The sequence below is a fragment of the Schistocerca serialis genome, chromosome 6 (assembly GCF_023864345.2).
Source record: "Schistocerca serialis cubense isolate TAMUIC-IGC-003099 chromosome 6, iqSchSeri2.2, whole genome shotgun sequence".
NCBI lineage: Eukaryota > Metazoa > Arthropoda > Insecta > Orthoptera > Acrididae > Schistocerca > Schistocerca serialis.
In genome coordinates, this window is record NC_064643.1 from 448,078,575 (window position 1) to 448,104,077 (window position 25,503).

General features: G+C 39.5%; 1 protein-coding gene across 1 annotated transcript in view; it reads left to right on the plus strand.

Annotated features, from left to right (window-relative positions):
* The window catches only part of LOC126484913 (cilia- and flagella-associated protein 161-like), a 188,498-nt gene that overhangs the window by 150,288 nt on the left and 12,707 nt on the right, over positions 1 to 25,503 (plus strand). The window contains exons 3-5 of the mRNA XM_050108513.1: positions 8,983 to 9,070; positions 18,754 to 18,915; positions 19,125 to 19,214. Coding sequence (XP_049964470.1) covers positions 8,983 to 9,070; positions 18,754 to 18,915; positions 19,125 to 19,214 — 340 coding nt within the window. The remainder of the gene's footprint in view (positions 1 to 8,982; positions 9,071 to 18,753; positions 18,916 to 19,124; positions 19,215 to 25,503) is intronic.

Below are 25,503 nucleotides of genomic sequence, written 5' to 3' on the forward strand. Positions count from 1 at the left end.
TGACATACACGTTGTAAGGGCAGCCGTTAGAAGCCCATTGTCGAACAGAATGTTGGAGCTGAATGGGACTCGGTGCAGGAGAAGAGCTGAAGATTGAATGCTAGCGGTTGTACGAGTTGTGGCATCAGGCTGTCCAGGTGGGCACTGTGCGGCGAGCGACACGGGTAAGGCACGGCGCGTTCCCCAAGGTGAGTCGGTCGCCCTGTCGCAAGAAACGCAGCGGTGCGGCGCGGCCGGCGACATTCCGCCTTCACTCGCACCGCGCCTTCCCCGCTACGCTGGGCACGTCCCTCGTCTGCAGCAGTAGCAGTACAAACTCTCCACCGGCTCTACGTTTACTACAGTTACTTTCTTAAAGAAATGACGCGCCAGCTTCTATCCCTACATAAATACTGCGCGTGGTACTGTGCGGTGCATTGCTGAGGGTAAACTGTACCAGTACTGTGAATAATTTCTCTTTCATTCGGGTATTGAAACAGAGCAAAATGATTGTTTAAATGGCTCCGTAAGCGCCCTAATCTCTCCTACACTTTTCTCATTTCTGCTCGAGATGGTAACACATTCTTCTTCCAATGCAGGACCTCTAAATCTACGCAACTGGGAATCACGAGGACAACGTTGTCTTTCTTCCAAGGAGTCCCGTTTCTGTTACACTTTCGTCTTCGTTGTACCGACCGATTACGATCCTAGCAACGTGTCACTGAATTCATCTGATGTCTACGGCCGTGCCTGCTTGATAAGGACTCCAAACACTGGAACAATACTTCAAAATTGGTCGCGATTGCACTTACAGATGCGCCACACTCTCGCACTATAAGAGGGTCCGCACGTTCCAGCGTTGCAGGAGTCACAGCTGGCGCGCCTGAGATCGGACTGGTTTGCACGACCTGTTGCGATGATGACAGACGCCTCGTGCAGTGGCACACCGTGCTGCTTTTCACTGCCAGTTCTCCATAGACCTTGTGCAAGCGTCTATGAACATTTGCGATGCTCTGGTTTTCCGGCAAAAGAAACTCAGTGACGGCTCGGCAGCTCTCTGCTTTGTACGCACATCCGTTACAGACACCTGTCGGAACTTCATGAAATTGTAGGGTCTGAAGCGGGAATATTTCACTATGTCTCACAACAAATTCTGCTTTTTTTTCAACGGGAATTGGCCGAGGATAAAAGTGTTACGTTACTTATTGATCAAAAATGGTTCAAATGGCTCTGAGCACTATGGGACTTAACTTCTGAGGTCATGAGTCCCCTAGAACTTAGAACTACTTAAACTTAACTAACCTAAGGACATCACACACATCCATGCCCGAGGCAGGATTCGAACCTGCGACCGTAGTGGTCGCACGGTTCTAGACTGTAGCGCCTAGAACCGCTTGGCCACCCGGCCGGCACTTATTGATCGCCCTCGTACTTATGATGGGACGTGCCAAGATGTTCACTGCTAACTTTGTAATCAAATACTACTATACGGTTATTTCCCTGTGTTACATGCGTCATCTTCCATTTATCCACTATTGAGGAGAGCTGCCATTCATTATACTCACGTGGAAATGTTTTACGAGTCTTTCTACAATTCGTTACGACCGCCCAATGACGGCACTCCTTCGTATACAACAGCATCGTCAGGGAACAGTCTTATATTGCTAGTGCTGCTGATCCCATCTGATTAACCGTCTCTCCTAAAACTCGTCAGGCGCATTTTCTCCGGCAGGTATCTGCAGTTTCGTTTTTGCACTGCGTAGTTGGAGTCAGTCCAAACAATTGATGCTCGTCACGTCTTTCATGCGCCGCCCAGTGACAACAAAATGCGTCGGTTTGCTTTCCACTGCAAATAAAATGATTTTTAAAGGGAATTTTGCGTGCCCATTCGATAGAGCGCTCCCAGATTAGTCTAGATTCGTTTCATTGATATGTATTAACAGGACGAGTAAAACACGAAGTATAAACAGCAATCCAGCAGTGACACTGTAGCGCTGGGTGCTTGGCGGTGGCAGTCAGCTTTGGGTCAGTGCAGTGCCGTCGCTGCTGGGATATTATTTATTCTTGTTGTTCTACTGTCCCTGTTAATGCATATCAATAAAACGAACATCAGACTAGACTAATCTGGGAGGGCTGTATCGAATGGGCACGTAAAATTCCGCATGATAAATCATTTTGTTTGTAATGGAAAGCAAGCCCGGCCGGCTAGCTGCGCGGTTTAACGCGCTGCTTCCCGAGCGGTAAGACGTGCTGGTCCTAGGCACGGATCCGCTCGGCGAATTAGTGTCGAGGTCCAGTGTGCCGGTCAGCCTGTGGATGGTTTTTAAGGCGGTTTTCCATCTGCCTCGACGAATGCGGGCTGGTTCCCCTTATTCCGCCTCAGTTAAGCTGGGTTTACACTAGCAAGTCGCTTGCAGAAGTTATTGCTGCAAGTTATTGCAAGCTGCTTGCAGCTTTGTTTATACAGCAGCGCAAGAATTAAGCAAGATTCTTCCGCAAGTTCTTTGGCAAGAAACTTGCATCAACAACTTGCTGATACTTTTACATATGCTTTCAGTACCACTACGAGTGTGAGCCGAAGTATAAAATGACAAGTAGTTGGGTGGGATATGCTACAGATCTTGTAATTGTAATGAAAAACATGAAAAAGAAAAACAGAAGCATTTGGGTTAGAGAGTGGATAATGAGAAGATCGCAGAATGGTACCCATAATAACCTTTTGCAAGAACTTAGTATCGAGAGCATGGATACTTTTGAAAACTTCTGCAGAATGTTCTCAAATCATCTGGAGTGTTTGTTGACGTTAATAGCGCCTGTCATATAAAAATGAGACACAAACTTCCGTACTGCTATTTCAGCAAGGAACGTTTGCTAGTCACTCTACGATCTATAGCTACAGGTGAGCTACGAATAAAATACGCCTTTTCATTTATTTATGTGAAACATACAACCAAAAAAATTCTGAAATCTTTTCTTTGTAGGAGACTCATGCAAGTCCCTAATGTACTTGTTTCATATTCCTGTCAGCACGATTTATCTGATCGTACCCGATGTATGTAGACGTCTTGAAAAGAGAAAATTATTTGAAGGTATGTGAAAACACAATAATGAAATTAAATTTTTATTGAAATAAACTGCATTTTACAGAATGATATGCTTATAAAAATGTTTTTTTCTGATGCTCATAAAATGGAAAGTGACAAGCTAATTAAACAGAACATGTAATGATTACACATCGTCTTTAGACTCCTAGAACTACAAGCGAGTGGATGCAGGTGGCAAAGGGGTTGTGTCTTCGAGTTATACTACTTTTTCTGTGTGCTTCTTTCACAGATGTGTCGAATATCGACGAGATTTCATTTAATGCGCTCATTTCCTTCACTCCATCCTTTACGTCTCGGTTATGCACGTCCCATATTTCGAGGTAGCTCTCCACGGCTTCAATAAAATGTTCTGTATCCTGCTTCATCCAGTCCCATTTCTCCTCCATTTCTGAAATTTGTTTGCGTATAATACGTAAGAAGGTTGTATAAAATTAAGTCACCACATTAAGTAAAATGTTAAACAAGAATGTTATGCAGACGACATACTTACTATAACTTGCGCTTCCTACTTGCAAGAAATAGAAATAAATCCTAAAAGCTGCAAGTTACTTGCAGATACGCCTTGCGTGGTGTTCACACTGGAAGCGGAAAACGTGCAGCAGGTCACTTCCGCAATAAATTGCGACGGTCGCAAGTCGACTTTGCCGTATGTTTACACTCGCAAATCACGCGGCAAGTTCCTCCGCCCAAGTAAATTGCTGCAATAACTTGCTAGTGTAAACCGAGCATTACACTATGTCGGCGATTGCTGCGCAAACACTGTCTCCACGTACGCGTACACCATTAATTACTCTACCACGCAAACATTTGGGGTTACACTCGTCTGGTATGAAACGTTCCCGAGCAGGTCCACTGGGGGCCGAACCGCACAGTAACCCTGGGTTCTGTTGGGGCCGGCAATGGGGTCTGTGGACTGCTGTGGCTTGTTGTAGGGTTGTGAACTACTGAGGGCTATGGAGGGACTAAGCCTCTCCATCGTTTCTAGGTCCCCAGTTTAACACACAGTAGAAAGCAAACCGACACTGGCCAGCCGCTGTGGCCGAGCGGTTTTAGGTACTTCATTCCAGAACCGCGCTGCTGCTACGGTCGCAGGTTAGAATTCTGCCTCGGGCATGGATGTGTGTGATGTCCTTAGGTTAGTTAGGTTTAAGTAGTTCTAAGTCTAGGGGACTGATGACCTCAGATGTTAAGTCCCACAGTGCTCAGAGCCATTTGAACCAAACCGACGCTTTCTGTTGTCACTGGGCATCGCATGAAAGACGTGGCGAGTATCAATTGTTTGGGATCACTCCAGCTACGCAATGCAAATACGAAATTGCAAATATCTGCTGAAACAGCACAGAAAATGTGCCTGACGACTCTTAGCAGAGACACCATGTGTAGTGTAAACATTAGAGGAGCAATTACGCTTCCTTGTTAAATCTGTTTCTATGGAACATTCAACGTCCAGTTTAATGTACTTGTTTCTATTAACCAAATATTCCTCCAGCGTTTATTTTTACAGATCCTCTATACTATTGCATCTTAGGGTGACCAAACGTCCCGGAAAACCGGGATTGTCCCGGTTTTCATCCCTGTGTTCCGGTGTCCCAAAAATTTGTTTCGGGACGCTCAAAAGTCCCGGAATTCAGTTTTTAAATACATTTCGTGAAACTTTCTCAAATTTTTGGGATTTCGCTATATTAAAGGAAATACAACACAAGAAATTAATATATTTTAGCTTATTTGTCTAAAACCTCCATTGTCCCATACTAGTAATCACAGTATCAGTATTGATACACTCAGGCAATAATTTACTTTGAGCGGTATTTTGGCCAACAAGTAGTAAGTTGTATTATTTTAACAGAGCTATGAAACGTCCGATTGTCGCGCCACTTACTCACTTAATGTCAAATCTGTCCTTAAAAGAGCAGAAGTATCAGAAGCAGCGGAAAGGAGTTTTAGAGAAGAAATTAACAATTTTTATGACACTTTTGTAGAATATCACAGCAAGTGGAGCGCCTCATATTTTCCCTCATCGCCGGGGTTTGATTGGATGTTACTGAAGAGAGTGCCAAAATGGGAAAGTGTTGAAGAGTAAAGAGATTGAAATTGATGATTCCATTCTCTTTGATCAGTTCGGCATACTGACAAATTTTGTTGAAGAAAGTCTTCATAAGTGGAATGATGGAAAAAAAAAAAAAAAAAAAAAACACCATTGGAATGTCATGAGAAGTGGGTGAGTTTTTTTAAAAGGTGTGACTGTCTTCAGCATTACTCTGAATTGGTAATAATTGCAAGGTATTTATTTGCAATCCCAGCCCATAATGCCAATGTGGAAAGAATATTTTCGTTCATGAATATCCAGTGGACTGATGAAAGAAACAGAATGGAGGTGGACTCTTTTGAAGCAATCGTGCATATCCTGTACAACTACAAAATGGATTGTGCCGAGTTTTATCACTGTGTCTCAAAGAACAAAGACATGATCAAGAAGGCTGGAGGCAGTGAAAAATACCCATTTCTCCAAGGACAGTCAATTCCATCTACAAGTGCTCAGTAATATTAAAGCTAATTGTTAATATTAATTGATTAAAAGTTTAATGGCTGTAAAATCGTAATACGTTTCTTTATTGCTGTATACGTTTATTAAACGTCATTAATTATACAGATAATCTAGATTATATCAATCTTTTGTATCCTCTTATTAGGTATAATAATCGGGTTAACAAAATTTATCAACAAAACATTAATATTTAAAATTAAGAAACCTGGGTACATGTGGAATGAGGTGTCGATTGGCACCCGGGTGAATGTGTCCCGGTTTTCATTGAAAATAATTTGGTCACCCTAATCTAGGCGGAAGAAATCTTCATGTTCACCTGCATCTATTGTTGCAAGATGTCATGTCATAGTGCGTGTGTGCGAGTGTATACCTGTCCTTTTTTCCCCCTAAGGTAAGTCTTTCCGCTCCCGGGATTGGAATGACTCCTTACCCTCTCCCTTAAAACCCACTTCCTTTCGTCTTCCCCTCTCCTTCCCTCTTTCCTGATGAGGCAACAGTTTGTTGCGAAAGCTTGAATTTTGTGTGTATGTTTGTGTTTGTTTGTTTGTGTGTCTATCGACCTGCCAGTGCTTTTGTTCGGTAAGTCACCTCATCTTTGTTTTTATATATAATTTTTCCCACGTGGAATGTTTCCTTCCATTATATTGAATAACTGCTTACATAAGGACCAGAGGTGGACTAACATGTTATTGACTTGCTAATTTTGTGTAGCTTTTTTAAAAATAAATCATCCAATTTTTGTGAATTGTAATCATTTATTTGTCTGTAAATGTACCTCACATCTAACGATTTCCATCCTATTTGAATAATTGCTTTGTGGTTTATCATGGGTATTTTTTAAGAGTGTACATGATGCATCACCAATAACAGGCATTTTTCCAGAGAGATTGAAATACGCGTTTGTTAAACCCTTCTGTAAGAAAGGTGATAGGAGATATGCCAATAACAATTGACCTATTACACAACAATTTAAGGAGGTAATGCATTATAGAATAGTTCACATATGAACAACAATAATATCCTCAGTTAAACACAGTTTGGATGTCAGAAGAATTGCTCAACTAAGAATGCCATTTGTGTGTTCAGTTACCAAATTTTACAAGCACTAAATAATAAAATACCACCAGCTGGATTTTCTGCAACCTGTCTAAGGTAACTGACTGTGAATCACAGTATTCTCCTAGATAAACTGAGCTTTTATGCAATTGATGTAGCCAACCAATGGACAGTGTCCTTATCTAACCAGTAGAATGTAGCCCATTTTACCTAGTGATTCAACCATTGTTGAAATCATCTATGGGTTCCTCAAGACTCAGTGTGAGAGCTAATATTGTTCCTCATGAATGTGTACCATCTACCAACTAATATACAACAGGAGAAATTAGTTCTCATTGTGGATGACACTAGTATTGTAATCAATCCAAGCACTCAAACAGCAACAGAAGTAGTGGTGAACAATATTTTTATAAGTATCATTGACTGGTTTTCTGTGAGTGGTCTCACTCTCAGTTTTAAAAAGACAGAACATATGCAGCTCTGCATATCTAGGGGTACTAAACCAGTGGTAATTGTAACACGTAGTGAGAAAATAAAAAAATAAGGAAGAAGCCTAAAAATTTTTAAGTATCCATATTGATGAGAATTTAAACTGGAAATAAACACATTTTGGAACTCATAAAACAGCTTAGTTCAGCCACATTTGCACTTAGAATCATTGCAAATCTTGGGGAAAGATAAATCAGTTATTTTACATACACTGGGTATTTTCATTCAACAATTTCATGTAAAATAATGTTCTGAGAGATAACTCATGTTTAAGAAAGAAAGTCTTCATTCTTCATTGCTCAGAAATGTACTCTAATTACAATCTGTGGTACTCACCCATGGTCATCCTGTAGACATAAGGAGTCTGTGGAAAATGAAATTAACTAACTAGCTAACTTAGGACTTGTATTGTATTGTACCGGGGACCTAGAAATGACAGAGAGGCTTTGTCCTGCTGTAGACCTCAGTGGTTCACAATCCCACAACAGGCCACAGCAGTCCACCCATCCCACCGCAAACCTAGGGTTATTTTGCGGTTCGGCCCCCAGTGGACACCCCTCCCCTCCCCCTCCCCAGGGAACATCTCATACCAGACAAGTGTAATCCCAAATGTTTGCATAGTAGAGTAATTATGTTGTACGCGTACGTGGAGACAGTGTTTGCACAACAACTGTTGACATAGTGTAACTGAGGCGGACTAAGTGGAATCAGCCTACATTCACCGAGGTGGATGGGAAACCATCCACAAGCTTGCCGGCACACTGGAGCTTGACACTAATCCACCAGGTGGATTCGTGCTGGCGACTGGCATGCCTACCCACTCGGGAAGCAGCGCGTTAGAATGCGTGACTAGCCAGGCAGGCTAACTTAGGTCTTAGTGTAGACCTTTTTACGTTGCACATTTTTGGCCTTTCTGTTAGAATATTTTACTGCATGGCAGCATCTGGGGTGTTTATTTTCCTCTTAAATAACATTTGAAATGATTTTGCAGTACTAGCTCCATCAAAACACCACTCTCATTGTAGTTAAAGAAATGCTGTTCATCAGGTAGAGTACAGCTGTGTTCTCTATGATGGTATCATTTTATGTAGTGTTTGTCACCCAACTCATGGCAGTACCAGCTAATCTACAGCTAGTTTAGTTTGATGGACAGTTGTGCTTTCCATGGAATCACTTTAGGCAGTTATTCACTCTTAGATATGATGCTGCAAGCATAGAAGAAACTGAGTGGAATTAACTGTGATGTAATCAAGTCCTGTAACAGTGCATACTGTGTTTTTATTGTTACATTTTATGAAATATCTGTATGATAAAGAGTGCACTCAGACATCTCTGTGAAAGTAAATTTAGTGTTTGTAGGCTTGTGAAGTAAGGGAGGAGCAAAGCAGAGAATCATGTATGTATGTTTGTGTATATGTATTTATTTTCCATGAATTACCCTCTTGAATATATATTGTTGCTGCACTTACATTAAGTGACTTCGTGCTGATAATGTTCATTACTGCATCTCCCCCCCCCCCCCCCCCCCTCTCTCTCTCTCTCTCTCTCTCTCTCTCTCTCTCTCTCTCTCTCTCTCTCTCTCTCTCATCCACACAGAACTTTGTGTTTAGTGGAGAAGGAGATGAGTAGTTGAAGAACTGAAATGTTTGAAAGATCCACAGAATGAAGTATGAAAACAATTGTATTCTATGATGGACTCTTAGATACTTGGAAGCATCAAAGAACAACATTAATAACTGTAATACTAAATAGAACTGTAACTCTTTTCACAGCAGACAAAAAATACTTATTTTATGCTTTTCATTGCAGTGAACATGGAGATGACTCCAGAAATGGTGTACCTGTCAAATTCAACCAAGACTTTGTTTTGTGTCCAGTTGAGAGCTACGGAAATCTGGTTGGTAAAAGATTATGTGAAATAAATGTTACTGAATTTTTATTTCAAATTAGTTAAGAGCCATGGCTTGTATAATTAATTGCAGTTTTTTACTGGTATTGCTAATTTCTGGGGTGCAGAATAAATATGTGAATGTTGTTCTTGGAATAACAGAACTACATGAACTGCTTTTGTACTGCTTTGATCAGTTGTCATGCACTGTAAGGTTTAGTTATATAATTCACCATCCAAGAGCAAATGTGTACTAAATTATTTGCTCAGAATTTGAACTCAGATGCTTAAAAATGTTTAAGCCAGCTGATTGGATGTGTCAGGAGATATATTCCCCTCCCCAGTGTTTGTTAAGCAGTGGTTGAAAAGGACACAAAGTACTAATTGGAGAATTATCATCTGGAATTGATGTATTTGTTAAATAACAGCATCTGTATCTTTGTAACACATTAATTTTTTACGATCATTGCTGGTCCTTGTTGCATGGTCTTGGCATCACCTACATTCCATCCTACTTATGCATTCTTCATTATAACAATGACTTGAAGACAGTCACCCGATGGCAGTTTTTCAGTTTTTGCAGCTTGTATCAGACAGTGATTGTAGATACTAATTGGCGATATTCTTATTGAGTTCTGATGTGAATTAAGATACATAAGTGCACTGTAGCTTTTTGTGATGATTCCTATTCAGTATGTGGCAATCCAGATTGAAAAGGTTCAGCTTTTATTTACTATTACTGTTCACTGATATCCTCCCTTTTGTCATGTACACAGCCACCACCTTTGTGAATGTTGTTTTTAGCGTATCTAATACACTGATAGACTTCTTACAGTTAACCATATGCCAACAAGCTGCCCTTATTGGGCAAGGAGAGGCCCTCATTTTTCCCATGTATTCTAACTAATTGCACAAACAAGAGCACTCAGATTAAGTTCCTTTACTACAGTAAGCAATGATAATCAAAATACAGAGATGATCTTGTCATTATTTTTATAATCAACTCTATACAATGTTGAAGTTTTACCAATAACTAGACCAATGTAGATAAACTACCATATCTATTTTTCTAGAAATTGGTGTTAACTTCTGGGACGAATAAAGTCCTGCAACTGTAACTGAACAGTGTTCTGTCAAATTCATGAAGAGACAGACTGGCTGTGTTGCTATACCATTAGTGTCAGAGATGGAAACTTGTTCCCCAACATACGTTCTGATTGCCCCACTCTTCCCCCAGTGGGTTCCTTAGAATTTTTATGCTGTTTGTTTATTAGTTCATTCTTAGCATTTGTAGCTGCCTATCTTTTTTATCTTTATTCCACCCATTTATTATACTTTATGTGTGTTAATTTTCCTCTTGAATTGTCCCCCTTTTCTATATCCACATTGTTTCTCTTGGTATCTCTCACTTCCATCAAAGTCATGGTTGCTTCTGTACTATGACCTCCTCCTCTATCTAATGGGTTTTACTTCATATTTGGCCTCAAATGGTGGGCGGCCCTTAATTTGGGGTTGGAGTGAACTGCAACCCTCCCCTTGTCCATCCTCCACTAACCTTTCGTTCTGTAGCTGAGAATGATATTATATATTGTGATGTGTTTATGTTGGCTGTACAGGGAATTGAGTTTCCTCTTTGTGAATTTAACAAATTATTTAATGGAATGTTCCTTTTCATGTAGTTGAAATATGTCCAGCAGTAGTACTCCAAGTGACATTAATGAATACTGAAATGGAAGTACACTGACAGAAAAAAATCACAACACCAAAAAGGAGTAGTGTGACAAACAAAAGCTGGAAGATGATGTTTATTCCAATTTCAGCTAGTTACATAAGAGTGGCACTAGTAGCACCACTATGAGGATGCAAATCAGGTTTGCTTTAAATACATGCATTAGTGGTCATTAGCATTAGTTATCTTTGGGATTGGACATTTATGAGTTGATATTAGTCAAGAATGCTTTGCTTTTAAGGTGACAAAGACACCATTACCAATACCTCATTGAGTTTGAATGAGATCATGTAGTAGGGCTGTGAGAAGATGGATGTTACTTCTGCAATATTGCAGAAAAACTTGGCAGGAGTGGAGCCACTGTACATGATTGCTGGCAGTGGTGCTCATGAGAACATACAGTAATAAGAAGACGGGGCTCTGGACAGTGACATGGCACTATGGAGAGGGAAAGACCATCATGTTCACCGTATGGCTCCAGTGCATCATATTGCAGCTGCAGCAGCAATTTGAGCAGCAGTTGGCACCACAGTGACACAACGAACTGTTACAGATTGGTTACTTCAAGAACAGCTTGGAGCCAGACACCCTGTAGCGTGCACTCCACTGACTCCAAACCACTGCCATTTGTGGCTTCAGTGGTGTCAAGCGAGAGCTGTTGGAGGGCAGGGTGGTGGTCTGCTGTGTTTTCTGATGAAAGCTGGTTCTGCCTCTGTGCCAGTGATAGACGTGTTTGTTAGCAGGAGGCCAGTTGACGGTCTGCAACCGACCTGTCTGCAGTCGAGACACACTGGACCTATACATCGTGGAGTTATGGTCTGGGTGCAATTTTGTATGACAGCAAGAGCACTTTTGCGGCTATCCCACGCAGCCTGACTGCAAATTTGTTCGCTGATCTGGTGATTTGACTTGTTGTATTGCCATTTATGAATAGCAATCCCTAAGATGTTTCCCAACTGGATAACACTTTCCCACAGCCCGCTGTTGTAACCCACATGCTCTACACAGTGTCAACATGTTGCCTTGGCCTGCTTGATCACCAGATCTGTCTCCAGTTGAGTGTGTTTGGGAAATCATTGGAAAACTCCAGTGTCATCCACAACTAGCATTAACCACCTCTGTATTGACCGACTAAGTGCAACAGCCATGGAACTCCATCTCACAGACTGACATCTGGCACCTGTACAACACAATGCATGGACATTTACATGCTTGCAGTTACAATAGTTATTAATGTATCAGCATTTCAGATTTGCTGTGGCTTCCCTCGCATTTACATTAACTTGTGCTCTTGCAATGTTAATCACATAAATATATTACCTAGACAAATGTATTCCCAAAATTCTTTTACCCCACATTAATTATTTTTTGGTGGTGCAATTTTTTCTGTCATTGTATTTAATGGCAACTAAAGCATTTTCATTTATGAGTTACCATATGCCATCTCTGTAATGAAGGATGCAGTCCACAAAACCTTCAGTATTCACTAGGACCTACTGCAACAACTGAACTGTCAGTCATTAAAAATGTTTGCAGAATTTATTTAACAAGACCGGTCTAGAAGGACAATTTCCTTATTCGCTTCTGAAACTAGAGAAGGAGCACAAATCTTAAAAAAGTTTCACAGCTTTGGTCTTACTCACCAGCTGTATGTGAAAGAATATCTAGTGTATGATTAAAAAAACTTGTATGTTTGGATTCTGGAAACAAGGAATCTTCTGAGTATTACTGGATTGTCCAGTCACTGCTTGGTAGACCAATTTCATATTAATTAAAGACACAATATTTTCAAAATTTTGTACATGGCTGCACATTCAGAGACTGTGAATAGTTACAATTGAAAAAAAAAAAAAAAAAAACAACCCTTGGTCACTATTTTTAATGAATTAACCAGGTTTCAACACTGCTAGGAGTGTCTTCTTCAGAATTTAAATCAAAGAATGGTCTGTAACATGGTCACAGAATTATGACTAGTCCATTTGCAACCTGTAACCGCATAAGTAATGAGCAGCACTTAGTGGCTCTCCATCACATTTTTTTATCTTAAATATCTTTGTGACTAATGCCCTTTTGGCATATTTATTATTTTATAAAAGACATATAAGTACTGCCAGTCTTTCACAATGATTCGGTACTTATACTTTGTATCATATGTTTTTAGTCATAATTCTGTGACTATGTTATAGACCATTCTTTGATTTGAATTCTGAGGAAGACACTCCTAGCAGTGTTGAAATCCAGTTAATTCATTAAAAATAGTGACCGAGGGCTGTTTTCTTCCAATCAATACAATATTATTATTATTATTTTCTTAATGCCCAGGGACAACGAGTGTGTGAGTTGTGCAACTTGGATTCTAGTAGTCCTCTTTCAGTTTGCCTACCACCTCCTCCACATGCTGAGCAGCAGTCTATCCTATTTCATATTGTTGATTTTTTGTAACATTAATTTAACAAACAAATGTTTGATGGTATTTTCTTTTATTTAAAGAAAGGAATTCTTGGCATTTGTGGGGATGTGTTCACAATTTTAAAAGCTGAAGAGATAGCTGTTGTGCTTTTCAAGTGCTATGTGCTTCTTGTACCAGAAGTGAAGTGTTGTTGTGTCAAGAAACTGGTTAATTGGTGAGTGATTTATTTCAGTTTGCCCATGTTTTATCACTCAGCAAATAATTGTTAGTCAACAAAAACTTGGGTGACAGGTGCTGTAAAGTTATCCATTGCACTGTAGTCCACTGTTTGTTTAGAAATATACTTGTTGTTAGTTTCCACATGTGCTTACATGCCTGTTCATGTGCATTTGTAAGTTCGTCATTGAAGTGATATGACTCTTTTGGGTGCACCTTCAGGTGGCTTTCACTGATTTGTTTTCATGTTAGCATGTACTCAACTTAATTGCCAAGGTCACTTTTGCTTGCTTGTGTGGTGGCATTACACTTGTAGGTAACCAGTTCAAATACTGATGGCAAAAAGATTTTTATCACAAGCATTTGGGAGGTAAGGGGAGAATAAATGGCACCATAAAATTCCTGTTTAGCAGCCATTGTGCAAATGTCCTGGGTATCGACCCAAACATCTTTGCAGTATCTCATGGATTGAAGGCATGTAACATGGTTTATGGCGGCCCACTTGTTGGATGAGTCGCCCTTGGATGGTAATGGAGACATTTTGGGTATGACCTGCCAGATTCACTTCTCTCTTCTCTTTCCTCCTCCTGCTCCTCGTCGTCATCATCATCATCATCACCATCATCAATAACAACATTAACAACAACAACAATAACCACACAAACATGACACTACATTGTATACAGACTCATTACACTAACTACATGGACCGAGCGAGGTGGCGCAGTGGTTAGACACTGGACTCGCATTCGGGAGGACGACGGTTCAATCCCGCGTCCGGCCATCCTGATTTAGGTTTTCCATGATTTCCCTAAATCGCTCCAGGCAAATGCCGGGATGGTTCCTTTCAAAGGGCACGTCCGACTTCCTTCCCTAATCCGATGAGACCGATGACCTCGCTGTCTGGTCTCCTTCCCCAAAAAACAACAACAACTAACTACATGAAAGAGTTACAGCTAACACACCAATATAGCTAGCTGCCAAAATGAAGTAAAGAGGGGGCAATGTATGTGAAATGTCAGGGGATCTCCCAGGATGAGGAAATAACGAAACAGACATGCGTAAGCTGCCGGCCATTTGTCACAAGTCATTTCTTACTTCACAAAACAACAATCTTTTATTGCACAGGTACCAAAAGCACTAATAATACACAAATGATTCAGGTAATTATTCCAAAATCCCTTCAGTTGAACCAATAGATGATTAATCAGTTAATTTAAATGAATAAAATGTACGCTTTTAGGAAGGACTAACAAGCACATAGTATAATCAAGTACATCTCAAACATGCACTTAGAGCTGGGCAAACAATGACAATTTGAACATTTGGTTGGCCAAACGAGTGCTTAACATTAATGAACATACTTACAAAAAGTGTAGTAGCATAAATTCTTCAAGTCTAGTATCAACTCAGATATCCAATATTTGACCAATCAAAGAAGCCCCTTGGGCATATTCAAGATACAGCTGTGGAAAAATAATAAAATACGATTTAACAATCTGAGAATTACACCAATATTGAAACTATTATGTTAAAAGCCAAACTTCAGACAGGGAAAACATGGAAGGGATAGATATGTCAGGCCAGGTCAGAGTAAGATGGTTTAGAATAACAAGCACTGCTGGTTAAATTAACACCCAATTGCCACAAGATAGAAACTCAACTTATGAGGGATGCCATAGCAAACCAGGAGCCCGTAATGTCTCGGAGGCTACAGTGAGACAGAAAGCGACACACCACCCACCCGCACGTACACAGCCGGTGCGGACAGGCTATACCTGATGAACTGGTGGGTAGCAGCTGACACCACAGGGCAGCACCCCCAAATGCTATGAACAGCTTGGAAGGTCAAAAACAAACAAGCAAACATATAATTCATGTGTAATAATCATAGAACATATGAAAATGCTCAGACCAGGACAAGAAGCTCAATGTGAGCATGGCCCCAAGCCCCAACCAAACCTTACGTATAACAACAAGAATTTTACATTAGAAATTACTAAAAGGATTAGCCGGTTAATCTTACAATGAAATATAATAATTTAATTTAATAACCAGTAAATCACATGGTACATAGATACAATAACTTAAATGGCTTGAAAGGTAACAGGCAAATCTTGGGGGCTACAATAGTAATTGTATTTTAAACAATAAATATTAATTTTCGTGAAAGTGGCAAAACCTCATGATAGTTATGGAACTTAATTACCCAAGTGAGCCAAAATTCACTGGACCACTATCGTTTGCTTACCACAGCAATAGAATATTAATCAGTGTAACACCACACTCTGCCAAAAAGGTGTATATCATGCAGGAACAAAACTTTACAACACATTACCAAGGCATATAAAATCTCTTCCTGAACTGCAAAGCTTTAAAAAGTTTGTGACAGCCTACCTCCTGAAAAACCGCTACTCTTCAATCTCACAGTTTCTTATGCAAGAAAAAATGTAATTTGTATCTTTAATTGTAGAAATAAGTTATAAATATAAAGTATTTCACAAATTTGTAATTATTAACTATATAGATTCAATTTGTCATAAAAATTTAAATAATGTATGTTTGACATTTGCAAAACCAATAGCTAAAAAGGTTTTCTGTCCAATATCCTGTGTGCAATATATGTACTGAAAAAGAGATTTATGTTGACAAATAAGTAAATAACAATTTTATTGTCACTACATCAGTCAGGGAAGCAGTAGCTTCCAACATAAATAAGACTCTAATTTGACCTCAGCGGTCACTCACACATGTGGTGGCCTAGAACATATGGCAGTTAATGTCATGTGGAACTGGCAAGATAAGCAGACATTGAACAAGTTGTAATTAAAAGAAATTTTAAAACACACAAATACGGCATCCAGATAATTTCAGATGAAGACCAAAGGGTGAATTTTATGCTTGAGGCAGTGTGATGGAGAACCAGAGCCAATCCCGGGTAGTGGGACCAACTTCAACAAGGGAGCATGCATGTCAATCAAGTAACAAGTACCTTACCTCCAAAGGGCAGAACAGACAATGCCAGAAAATGAATAGCACTCCGACACCCACACAGCAACTACGCCTGGTTAATCCAGGGTAAACCGGCTTTATCGGCATTGGGCCCAAGTACCGTATTTACTCGAATCCAAGCCGCACTTTTTTTCCGGTTTTTGTAATCCAAAAAACCGCCTGCGGCTTAGAATCGAGTGCAAAGAAAGCGGAAGTTCTGAAAAATGTTGGTGCGTGCCGCCACAACTTACTTCTGCCGTCGAATATGTGTAGCGCTACACAGGCATGCTTTTTAGGCACAAAGATTAATACTGGCACCAAATCCTCTGCGTCAGTAAATAAATTACAAAAAAAGGTGGGAGACGAGCTTTTCTTCTCCGCCCCGAGTTTCGACCACTGCATTTTCGTACATTATCCAACGAAGTAAATACAAATTCCGTATTGTTCATCTTCGAGTGTAGCAGCATTTCAATGTACTACGAAAATCCGATTGGCAAGACTGTTTGGGATGTTTGTCAATATGGCCAACTCTACGTCCTGAATTTTTTCCTACCTGTGAGAAGAGATGGCTGCTAATAGGAACTTCTATGAATTGTGAATCACATGCAGTATTCTCTTCACCATAAGAATAATACGAATATAAACATTTAGCCATGTAGTGTTTCGTGTTTGCTGCTATCTCATTTAAATCCTGTCTGCCTAATAAACTACGAAACTAGAGTGAGACAACAGCAAACGCGGAAGAATATACATATCATGTCATGTTTATATTCGTATTATTCTTATGCCTAATACTGATACAGTCAGAAATGAAGCACAACAATTGACTAGATTTTTAAATCTAAGATGACTCTAATTTCTGTGCAGAATGCAATGTACTAAAGAGGCGCCTGCAAAGATTTTCAAACGGAGAAAAATTTTCGCTAACTCTCGTTCAGAACATCTTCTATCATGCGCAGTAGTAGTAGTAGTAGTAGTAGTAGTTTATTCTTCCAGAGACAATGTACATTGGATGGATTATTTGGTTCTTGTTGATCATTATCAAAGAAAGCAGCAGTGTAAGTAACAACAAATAGCAATCTCTTGCCATTGTTTCGCTAATGAGACGATTCCTCTCTTTTTTTTTTTAATTGTAAGCGGCGTTAGTGCGCACAAAAGCAAGCCATGCCGCGAGCGGCGACAGGCCGTAAACACGCACTATCTGAATGCGACAAACAATGCATGACACAGTACAGTAATGCATTTTCTGCTTAGAGTGACGTAAACACCTATAACAAAGAAAACGGCGCTTATCAGATCAAAGAAAAATAAGCAATCAATTCAAACCAGACGAAGCACGTGAAAAAGGAAGGGTACCCGTTTAAATACGGACGGAGCGCCTGACGCATAGCAATGGCTACCTGCTAAAGCTTAACTGCTAAGGTTACGACTCGAACCAAATTACTGTAGCTGTATCGGCATTCATTCGACCTAAATTGTGTCTCATATTACAATGGACCAACTTTGTTTCGATTTGGAGACGCGGCCTAAAACTTTTCTCTCCCCTTGAATTTCGAGTCTCAAATTTCAGGTGCGGCTTAGATTCGGGAATTTTTTTTTCCCTTGATTTTGAGTCTCATTTTTCTGGTGCGGCTTTGATTCGAGTGCGGCTTAGATTCGAGTAAATACGGTATTGCTGACTAACACCACTCTATCAACCACCAGCCGCTTAGACAATCATGTGCCCATAAGCTCCATGAACAGCTCACTGTATGTCACATGTGCCTATTCTCTCTCTCTCTCTCTCTCTCTCTCTCTCTCTCTCTCTCTCTCTCTCCCCCTCCCTCACTGTGACTGACTAACTGCCGATGTGGTCAACAACCTGCTCCAAGGAATTACAACCAAAGACTCAACTAACAGGTGACCAAAGCACCATTTGGCGACTGGACAGAGATGGCAAAGATGTAAAAACAGGGAATGAGCTGACATGGCTCAGTATGCGTAGATACATTTGTCTGAAAATTGCGTGAGGTTACATCTTAGTGCAAATGAATAAATAAAATTTTGTTTTGCCAGGTGCATTGTTTTGGTGTAATTTATCAAGACATCTTCAGGGGCCTGAAATACATTCACATTTTTAATCTTATGTTGTGCTTATAAGTTACAAAAAGTTCTGGCCCCACACTTCCTTGCTCAGTATGAAAGTTTATTGTATGCAATGTGTGTGAGTGGTATTCTACTTTTCTGTTTAGACTCCATTAATGTACCCATTAATATACTGGGGAATGACAGATAAAGCTAATAATCTATACTTATTTGTTTCTGGGTATTTGAAATGGCACTAAAAAAAAGGTATGGAACTTGCAGCCTCTTTTTGTGGAGTCACGTATCCCCCAGATAAATATCGGAGTTGGGGCATCTGGCTTTGCTGCTATCATGCTGTCCTGTTACAACAACACTTGTTGTCGATGGCGAGCCCTGTATTGGGATTCCAGTAAACGCCCAGAGAGTGAAGGATCACCAGTTCCAGTAAGTAATCACCATGCTATAAAAATGCACAAAGACAGTAAAATGTAAGATGAGTACCTTTTTAAAATAGAGTCCTTTCCCGTAGTTCAGAATTCAACTAAAAGAAAAATCTGTTTATTAGAGCCCTATTATCTAATAGTCTTTTGCAGCATTATTTTTTGTATTATTTAAACATCTTCATTTTTAATTATTTTGCTTTTTATTTCCAGCCTCACAGTAAAATACTCATCAATCACTCAGCATCCAATAGAAATCTGGCAGTTGAACCCGGTATCTGGTTTCCAACATTTTTTGGAATGGTATGATTCACTCCTGTATGTCCTTCCATCACAAAAAAACAGAGATTTAGTGAAATAACGTCATATTCAGTTGGCAATAAACATGTTTTTGTTGTTTTTAGAAGTGGGATATTAATATTTCAGTAGTGTTTGACTGGAATATTCAAGTGTATTTCATACTGTAAATATGACTCTAAACCACTTCTTTTGTTTTCCTTTCCACTAGATGCTTTATTATTCTTTTTGTTGTGGGACAACAATTTCTACAATAGTAGTATGATTGCAACAGCCTGTTTCATTCAGAGTTTTATATATATGTAAAAGTCCTCCACTTTTGTTACTAGCACAACATTTTCTTAAATACATTTACATCTACGTGATTACTCTGCAATTCACATTAAAGTGCCTGGCAGAGGGTTCAATGATCCACCTTCAAGCTGTCTCTCTACCGTTCCACTCTTGAATGGCATGTGGGAAAAATGAGCACTTAAATTTTTCTGTGTGAGCCCTGATTTCTCTTATTTCGCAATTGGAGGAGACAACTGATGATTGAAATTTCATGACAAGATCCTGTCGCCATGAAAAATGCCTGTGTTTTAATGATTGCCACTCCAATTCATGTATCATGCCTGTGGCACTATCTCCCCTATTTCACGATAATACAAAACAAGCTGACCTTCTGTGTACTTTGTTGATGTCATCCATCAGTCCCACCTGCTGCGGATCCCAAACTGCACAGCAATACTCCAGAATAGGGCGGACAAGCGTGGTAAGCAGTCTCTGAGTAGACCTGTTGCACCTTCTAAGTGTTCTGCCAAGGAATCTCAGTCTTTGGTTTGCTCTACCAATAACATTATGTATGTGATTGTTCTAATTTAGGTTATTTGTAATTGTAATCTTTAAGTATTTATTTGAATTTATTGCCGTCAGATTTTTGTGACTTATCGCATAATCAAAATTTAGCGGATTTCTTGTAGTACTCATGTAAATTCAGGGTCAATTGCCACTTTTCGCACCATACAGATATCTTATCTAAATCATTGTCAATTCATTTTGGTCATCTGATGACTGTACAAGATGGTAAATGACAGCATCAACTGCAAAAAATCTAAGAGGGCTACTTAGATTGTCTCCTATGTCGTTAATATAGATTAGGAACAATAGAGGGCCTATAACACTTCCTTGGGGAATGCCAGATGTTACGTCTGTTTTACTCGATGACTTTCTGTCTATTACTACTAACTGTGACCTTCCTGACAGGAAATCATGAATCCAGTCACACAACTGAGGCTATATTCCATTGGCACGCATGTTTGGTTAGAAGACACTTGTGAGGAATGGTGTCAAAAGCCTTCTGGAAATCTAAAAATATGGAATCAATTTGACACGAGTATAAAGAGCTAGTTGTGTTTTGCAAGAAAGATATTTTCTGAATCCATGCTGACTATGTGCCAATCATTTTCTTTGAGGTACTTCATAATGTTCGAATACAGTATATGTTCCAAAACCCTACTGCAAATCGACGTTAGTGATATGGGCCTGTAATTCAGCAGATTACTCCTACTTCCCTTTTTCAGTATTGGTGTGACTTAACAAATTATACAGTCTTTAGGCACGGATCTTTCTGTGAGCAAGCAGTTGTCTATGATTGCTAAATATGGAGCTATTATATCAGCATAAGTTGAGAGGAACCTGACCAGTATACAATCTGGACCGGAGGCCGTGGATTTATTAAGTGATTTAGGTTGCTTTGTTACACCGAGGATATCTACTTCTATGTTTCTCATCTTGGCAGTTGTTCTTGCTTGGAATTGAGGAATATTTATTTCATCTGTTTTGATGAAGGAGTTTCAGAAAACTGTGTTTAATAATTCTGCTTTAGTAGCACTGTCATCAGTGACTTCACCATTGTTATCATGCAGTGAAGGTATTGATTGCGTCTTGCCACTGGTGTGCTTTATGTATGATCAGAATCTCTTTGGGTTTTCTGCCAGATTTTGAGACAGAATTTCACTGTGGAAATTATTAAAAACATCTCACTTTGAAGTACGTGCTGTATTTCGAACGTCTGCAAAACTTTGCCAGTGTCGGGGATTTTGTGTTCTTTTAAATTTGGCATGCTTTTTTCACTGGTTCTGCAACAATGATCTGACCCATTTTGTGTACCATGGGGGATCAGTACCATCACGTATTAATTTACATAGTACATATCTCTGAATTTGCTGTCAATATTATCTCTTTGAAATCATTCCACAAGTTTTCTGTTCTTACATGATCAGATAGGAAGAAGTGAAGACTGTCTCTTAAAAAGGTGTTAAGAGCATTTTTATCAGTTTTTTTTAAATAGATACGCTTTGCATTTCTTTTTTATGGTTGTATTCAGCCTAGCAGCAACTGCCTTTTGGTCACTAATCCCTTTATTCGTCATGATACTCACCATTTGTCCAGGATTATTTGTTGCTAAGAGGTCAAGTATGCTTTCTCAACCATTTATGCTTCGAGTGGGTTCATGAACTAATAGTTCAAAATAATTTTCTGAGAAAGCATTCAGTACAATTTCTGATGATGTTTTATGCCTGCCGCCGGCTTTAAACATATAATTTTACCAGCATATTGAGGGTAGATTGAAGTCACAACCACTATAATTGTATGAGTGGGGTACCTATTTGAAATGAGACTCAAGTTTTCTTTGAACTGTTCAGCAACTACATCTTCTGAATCAAGGGTTTGGTAAAACGATCCAATTAATTTAGTCTGATTGTCTGGTATAATCTCTATCCATACTATTTCACAGGAACTACATACTTCAATTTCACTACAAGTCAAACTACTTCTGACAGCAATAAATACTCCACCACCAACTGTATTTAATCTATCCTTTCTGAACACTGGTAGATTGTTTGAAAAAAATTCGGCTAAACTTATTTCCAGCTTTAGCCAGCTTTCTGCACTTATAACTATTTGAGCTTCAGCCCTTTCTGTTAGGGCTTGGAGCTTTTGTTCTTTTCCAACATAGCTATGACAATTTACAGCTACAATACCAATTGTTTCTACAAGTACTTTACTGTGTTTTACCTGCCTCCTTTTAGACAGATGCCCTTTCTGTGCTTCCCTGAGACCCTCTAACCTAAAAAAACTGCCCAGTCCCTTCCATACAGCCCCCGCTATCCATGTAGCCACCTACTGTGTGTTGTGGACTCCTGACCTATTAAGCGGCAGTCACAGAACTGCCTGAGACTGTGATTCAGACCCTCCATTCGGCTGTGCACCAAAGGACCACAGTCAGTTCTATCGATGATGATGCAGATGGTGAGCTCCACCTTAATCTTGGAAGCAAGGCTGGCAGACTTTACCATTTCTGCTAGCTGAGAGCATTTTCTATATTGGTTTGGAATTTCATGCCTTTGTAAGTAACTCTTCATTGGAAAAAAATATACGGAAACAGGAAGAGAGTGAAAGTTGCTGAGAGCTGTGGAATACATAACATGGGGAAAAAAATTCAGACTGCAGGGGTAAGAAATACATTTTAGAAAGGTTGAGAAGGAAGTTAAATAGTAGAAAGCAACCTTATATGTCACTATTGATTTATTGACCTTTTATTTTCATTCTCTCTCACACTTCTGAAAGTGCTTGTGTAAACTCAGTTCACATCTAGAAATAATATGACCTGACTGATTCAAACATCTGATTAGAAATGTGTTCAATTTTGATACTAAGTGTGTAATTCTGTTGTGGTTTAAGACTCAAAACTATGTTTGTTTCAGTAGTTTCAGATTATTCACCCACAGACTAATGAAAAAAGTCAAAACCAAAACTGGTAAACCTAAGAAGGAAAAATCCCTTTATATATTTTTGTATTTTGTGGGAGAGGGCACGAAGAAAGTTTCAAAAAGATTTAAAATTTTGTGTTAAGTTGTTCAGAAATTGTGAAGTCCTCTCATTCTCAAATCACTGGGGAATATGTGTATTTATTTGTTGCTTATTTAGCCTGGCCAGATTAGGGCCTTAAGTCCCCCTCTTATATCTGACCGGAAACAACACATACAAAAAAATAGTATATGACAGTGACCAGAACATAATTTTAATTATCAATAAAAATAGTAATTTTCATTATTGGTATAAAGAATAACTGTCAGTAATACAAACACAGTCCAAACAGGCCATGAAGACCCAACAGTACCTACTGGCTGTCGTATTATCCTCAGTTCTTAGGCACCATTGGATGTGGGTATGGAGAGGCGTGTGATCAATATACTGTTCTCCCATCCGTTGTCAGTTTTCATGACTGGCAATAATAACAATAATAATAATAACAATAACAGTAAAATTAATAATGATGAAAAAATAATCGCGGAATTAAGAATGTTATTGATTAAGTATTACATAAAAAACTCAATAATAATAATTTGCATTATTGATAAATAATAATAATTGTCAATAGACTAAGAATAATAGGAGTAAAACTAATAATGATAAAATAATGGATCCATTAAGAATCTTATTATCTACTTTAGCACCTGTGTAGCATGTTTTGTATTAGAAGATCTGGAATAGATGATGAAAGAGGGGAAGATTGAAATGAAAGTAACAATGGCTGCTAGGAAAGAAGATGATCTCAATAGAGAACTCTGTCGACAAGAGAAGGGAAAAGTGGTGGGAGAGGAAGGGTTGATGAGATTAAGCTGCAGAAGAGATAGCTATTGTGATAGAACGTGTTTCATTAGCTGTCTTTTGCAATTCAAACAGATTTAAATTTTTGTAATATTTTGGGGAAGATTGTTCAAAAGTCAGGTTACTGATACAGAAAATGATCTGAAGAACATGGCAGTATTGTGTAGTGATTCAGAGAGGATTTTACTTGTTTGAGAACAGGTGTTTCTGCTGTTTCTTTCCTTCAGATATTAGTGTAATGACTGAAGATAAATAAGAAGGAGTACAGTGATCAAGATGATGATGATATTTTGTTCATAGGCAGAAGTGATACACACACATCACAAATGTATTACACACAAGCATTCATTGCCAATTCCAGCCGATGTGAGCTCTCATATAAAAGTCATATAAGAATAGCATCACCATAATGAAGGATTGGGAGTATTAGTGGCTCTGTGTGTTTCTTTTTAAGCTTGAGAGTAAATACTTTTTTTATACACTGCTGGCCCTCCAAGATGCAACACCCTGGAGGAAGCAGCCAAATCAGGTGAAATTCACAGCATGCCTTTGCAGCGATGAGAGATACACATTTCAGCATAGGCACATATCACGGCACCAGTAGTGCCACCTGCAAGCACTGTATGAGGGGCAACAGGCAGCCGTGTGGGCATTCTGGACTTGTTCTTTCATTCAGTTGTTTTGTGTAAGCAGCTTGAGTATACCTTGCAGAAGACATTGAGCACCTTTCGAGCAAATTTCATAGTTTGACTGAGAAAGAATAGTTGCTTACTGAGATATTGTTGCTTATAGGGATTGCATATTATCCTTCAGAGAAATTGATGATCATGTCGGAGAGAACCAAGCAACTGTGATGCGGATTTGTAATCAATTAATGCAGGAGGGAATGATGGACCAACATTGCGTTCCTGCATGTGACAACAGGCATATTGTGTATGTGGCAGTAATGGATTACTTTGCCACATCATGAACTATAGCACAACAATTTTGTCTGTTACACAACAATCAGTTTCCGCACTTACCACTCGATGTTGTTAACAGCAGAGTGGACTGTTCACAAGGCCTCCATTGCTGTGTTTACCAATGAGTCAATGCCAAAGGCGTTTGCACTGGCAATGATGTGATGAATGACCGACATGGATAAACAAATGAAATGACACTGTGTTTACTAATGAATCCTGATTCTGCCTGCATCACCACAGTGGTCGGCTTAGAGCCTGGAGACACCATTCTGAGAGATTGTTGGACTGTTGTCTTATGCATCGCCATACTGGCCCTATATCCAATATCATGGTTTGGGGTGCTATTGGATTCCATTCCCATACCCCCATAGTACACACCGCAGCTACACCAACCAGTCAGTGTCACATCTCTGAAATGTTGGAGCCTGTTGTTGCCCCATACCTTCAGAGCTTGCCAGTGGCCACATTGCAACCAGATAATGCGTGATCACGTGTGGCACACAATGTTCGAGACATCTTCATCGTCCATTGTATTGCATTTTTGCCTTGGCCTCCTTGTTCTTTCAATCTCTCGCCTATCAAAAATTTCTAGTTGATGATTGTGGAATGACTGGCCTGGGATACACCATCTGCTACTACACCAGATCAACTTTGGCAATATGTGGAAGTGGCATGGG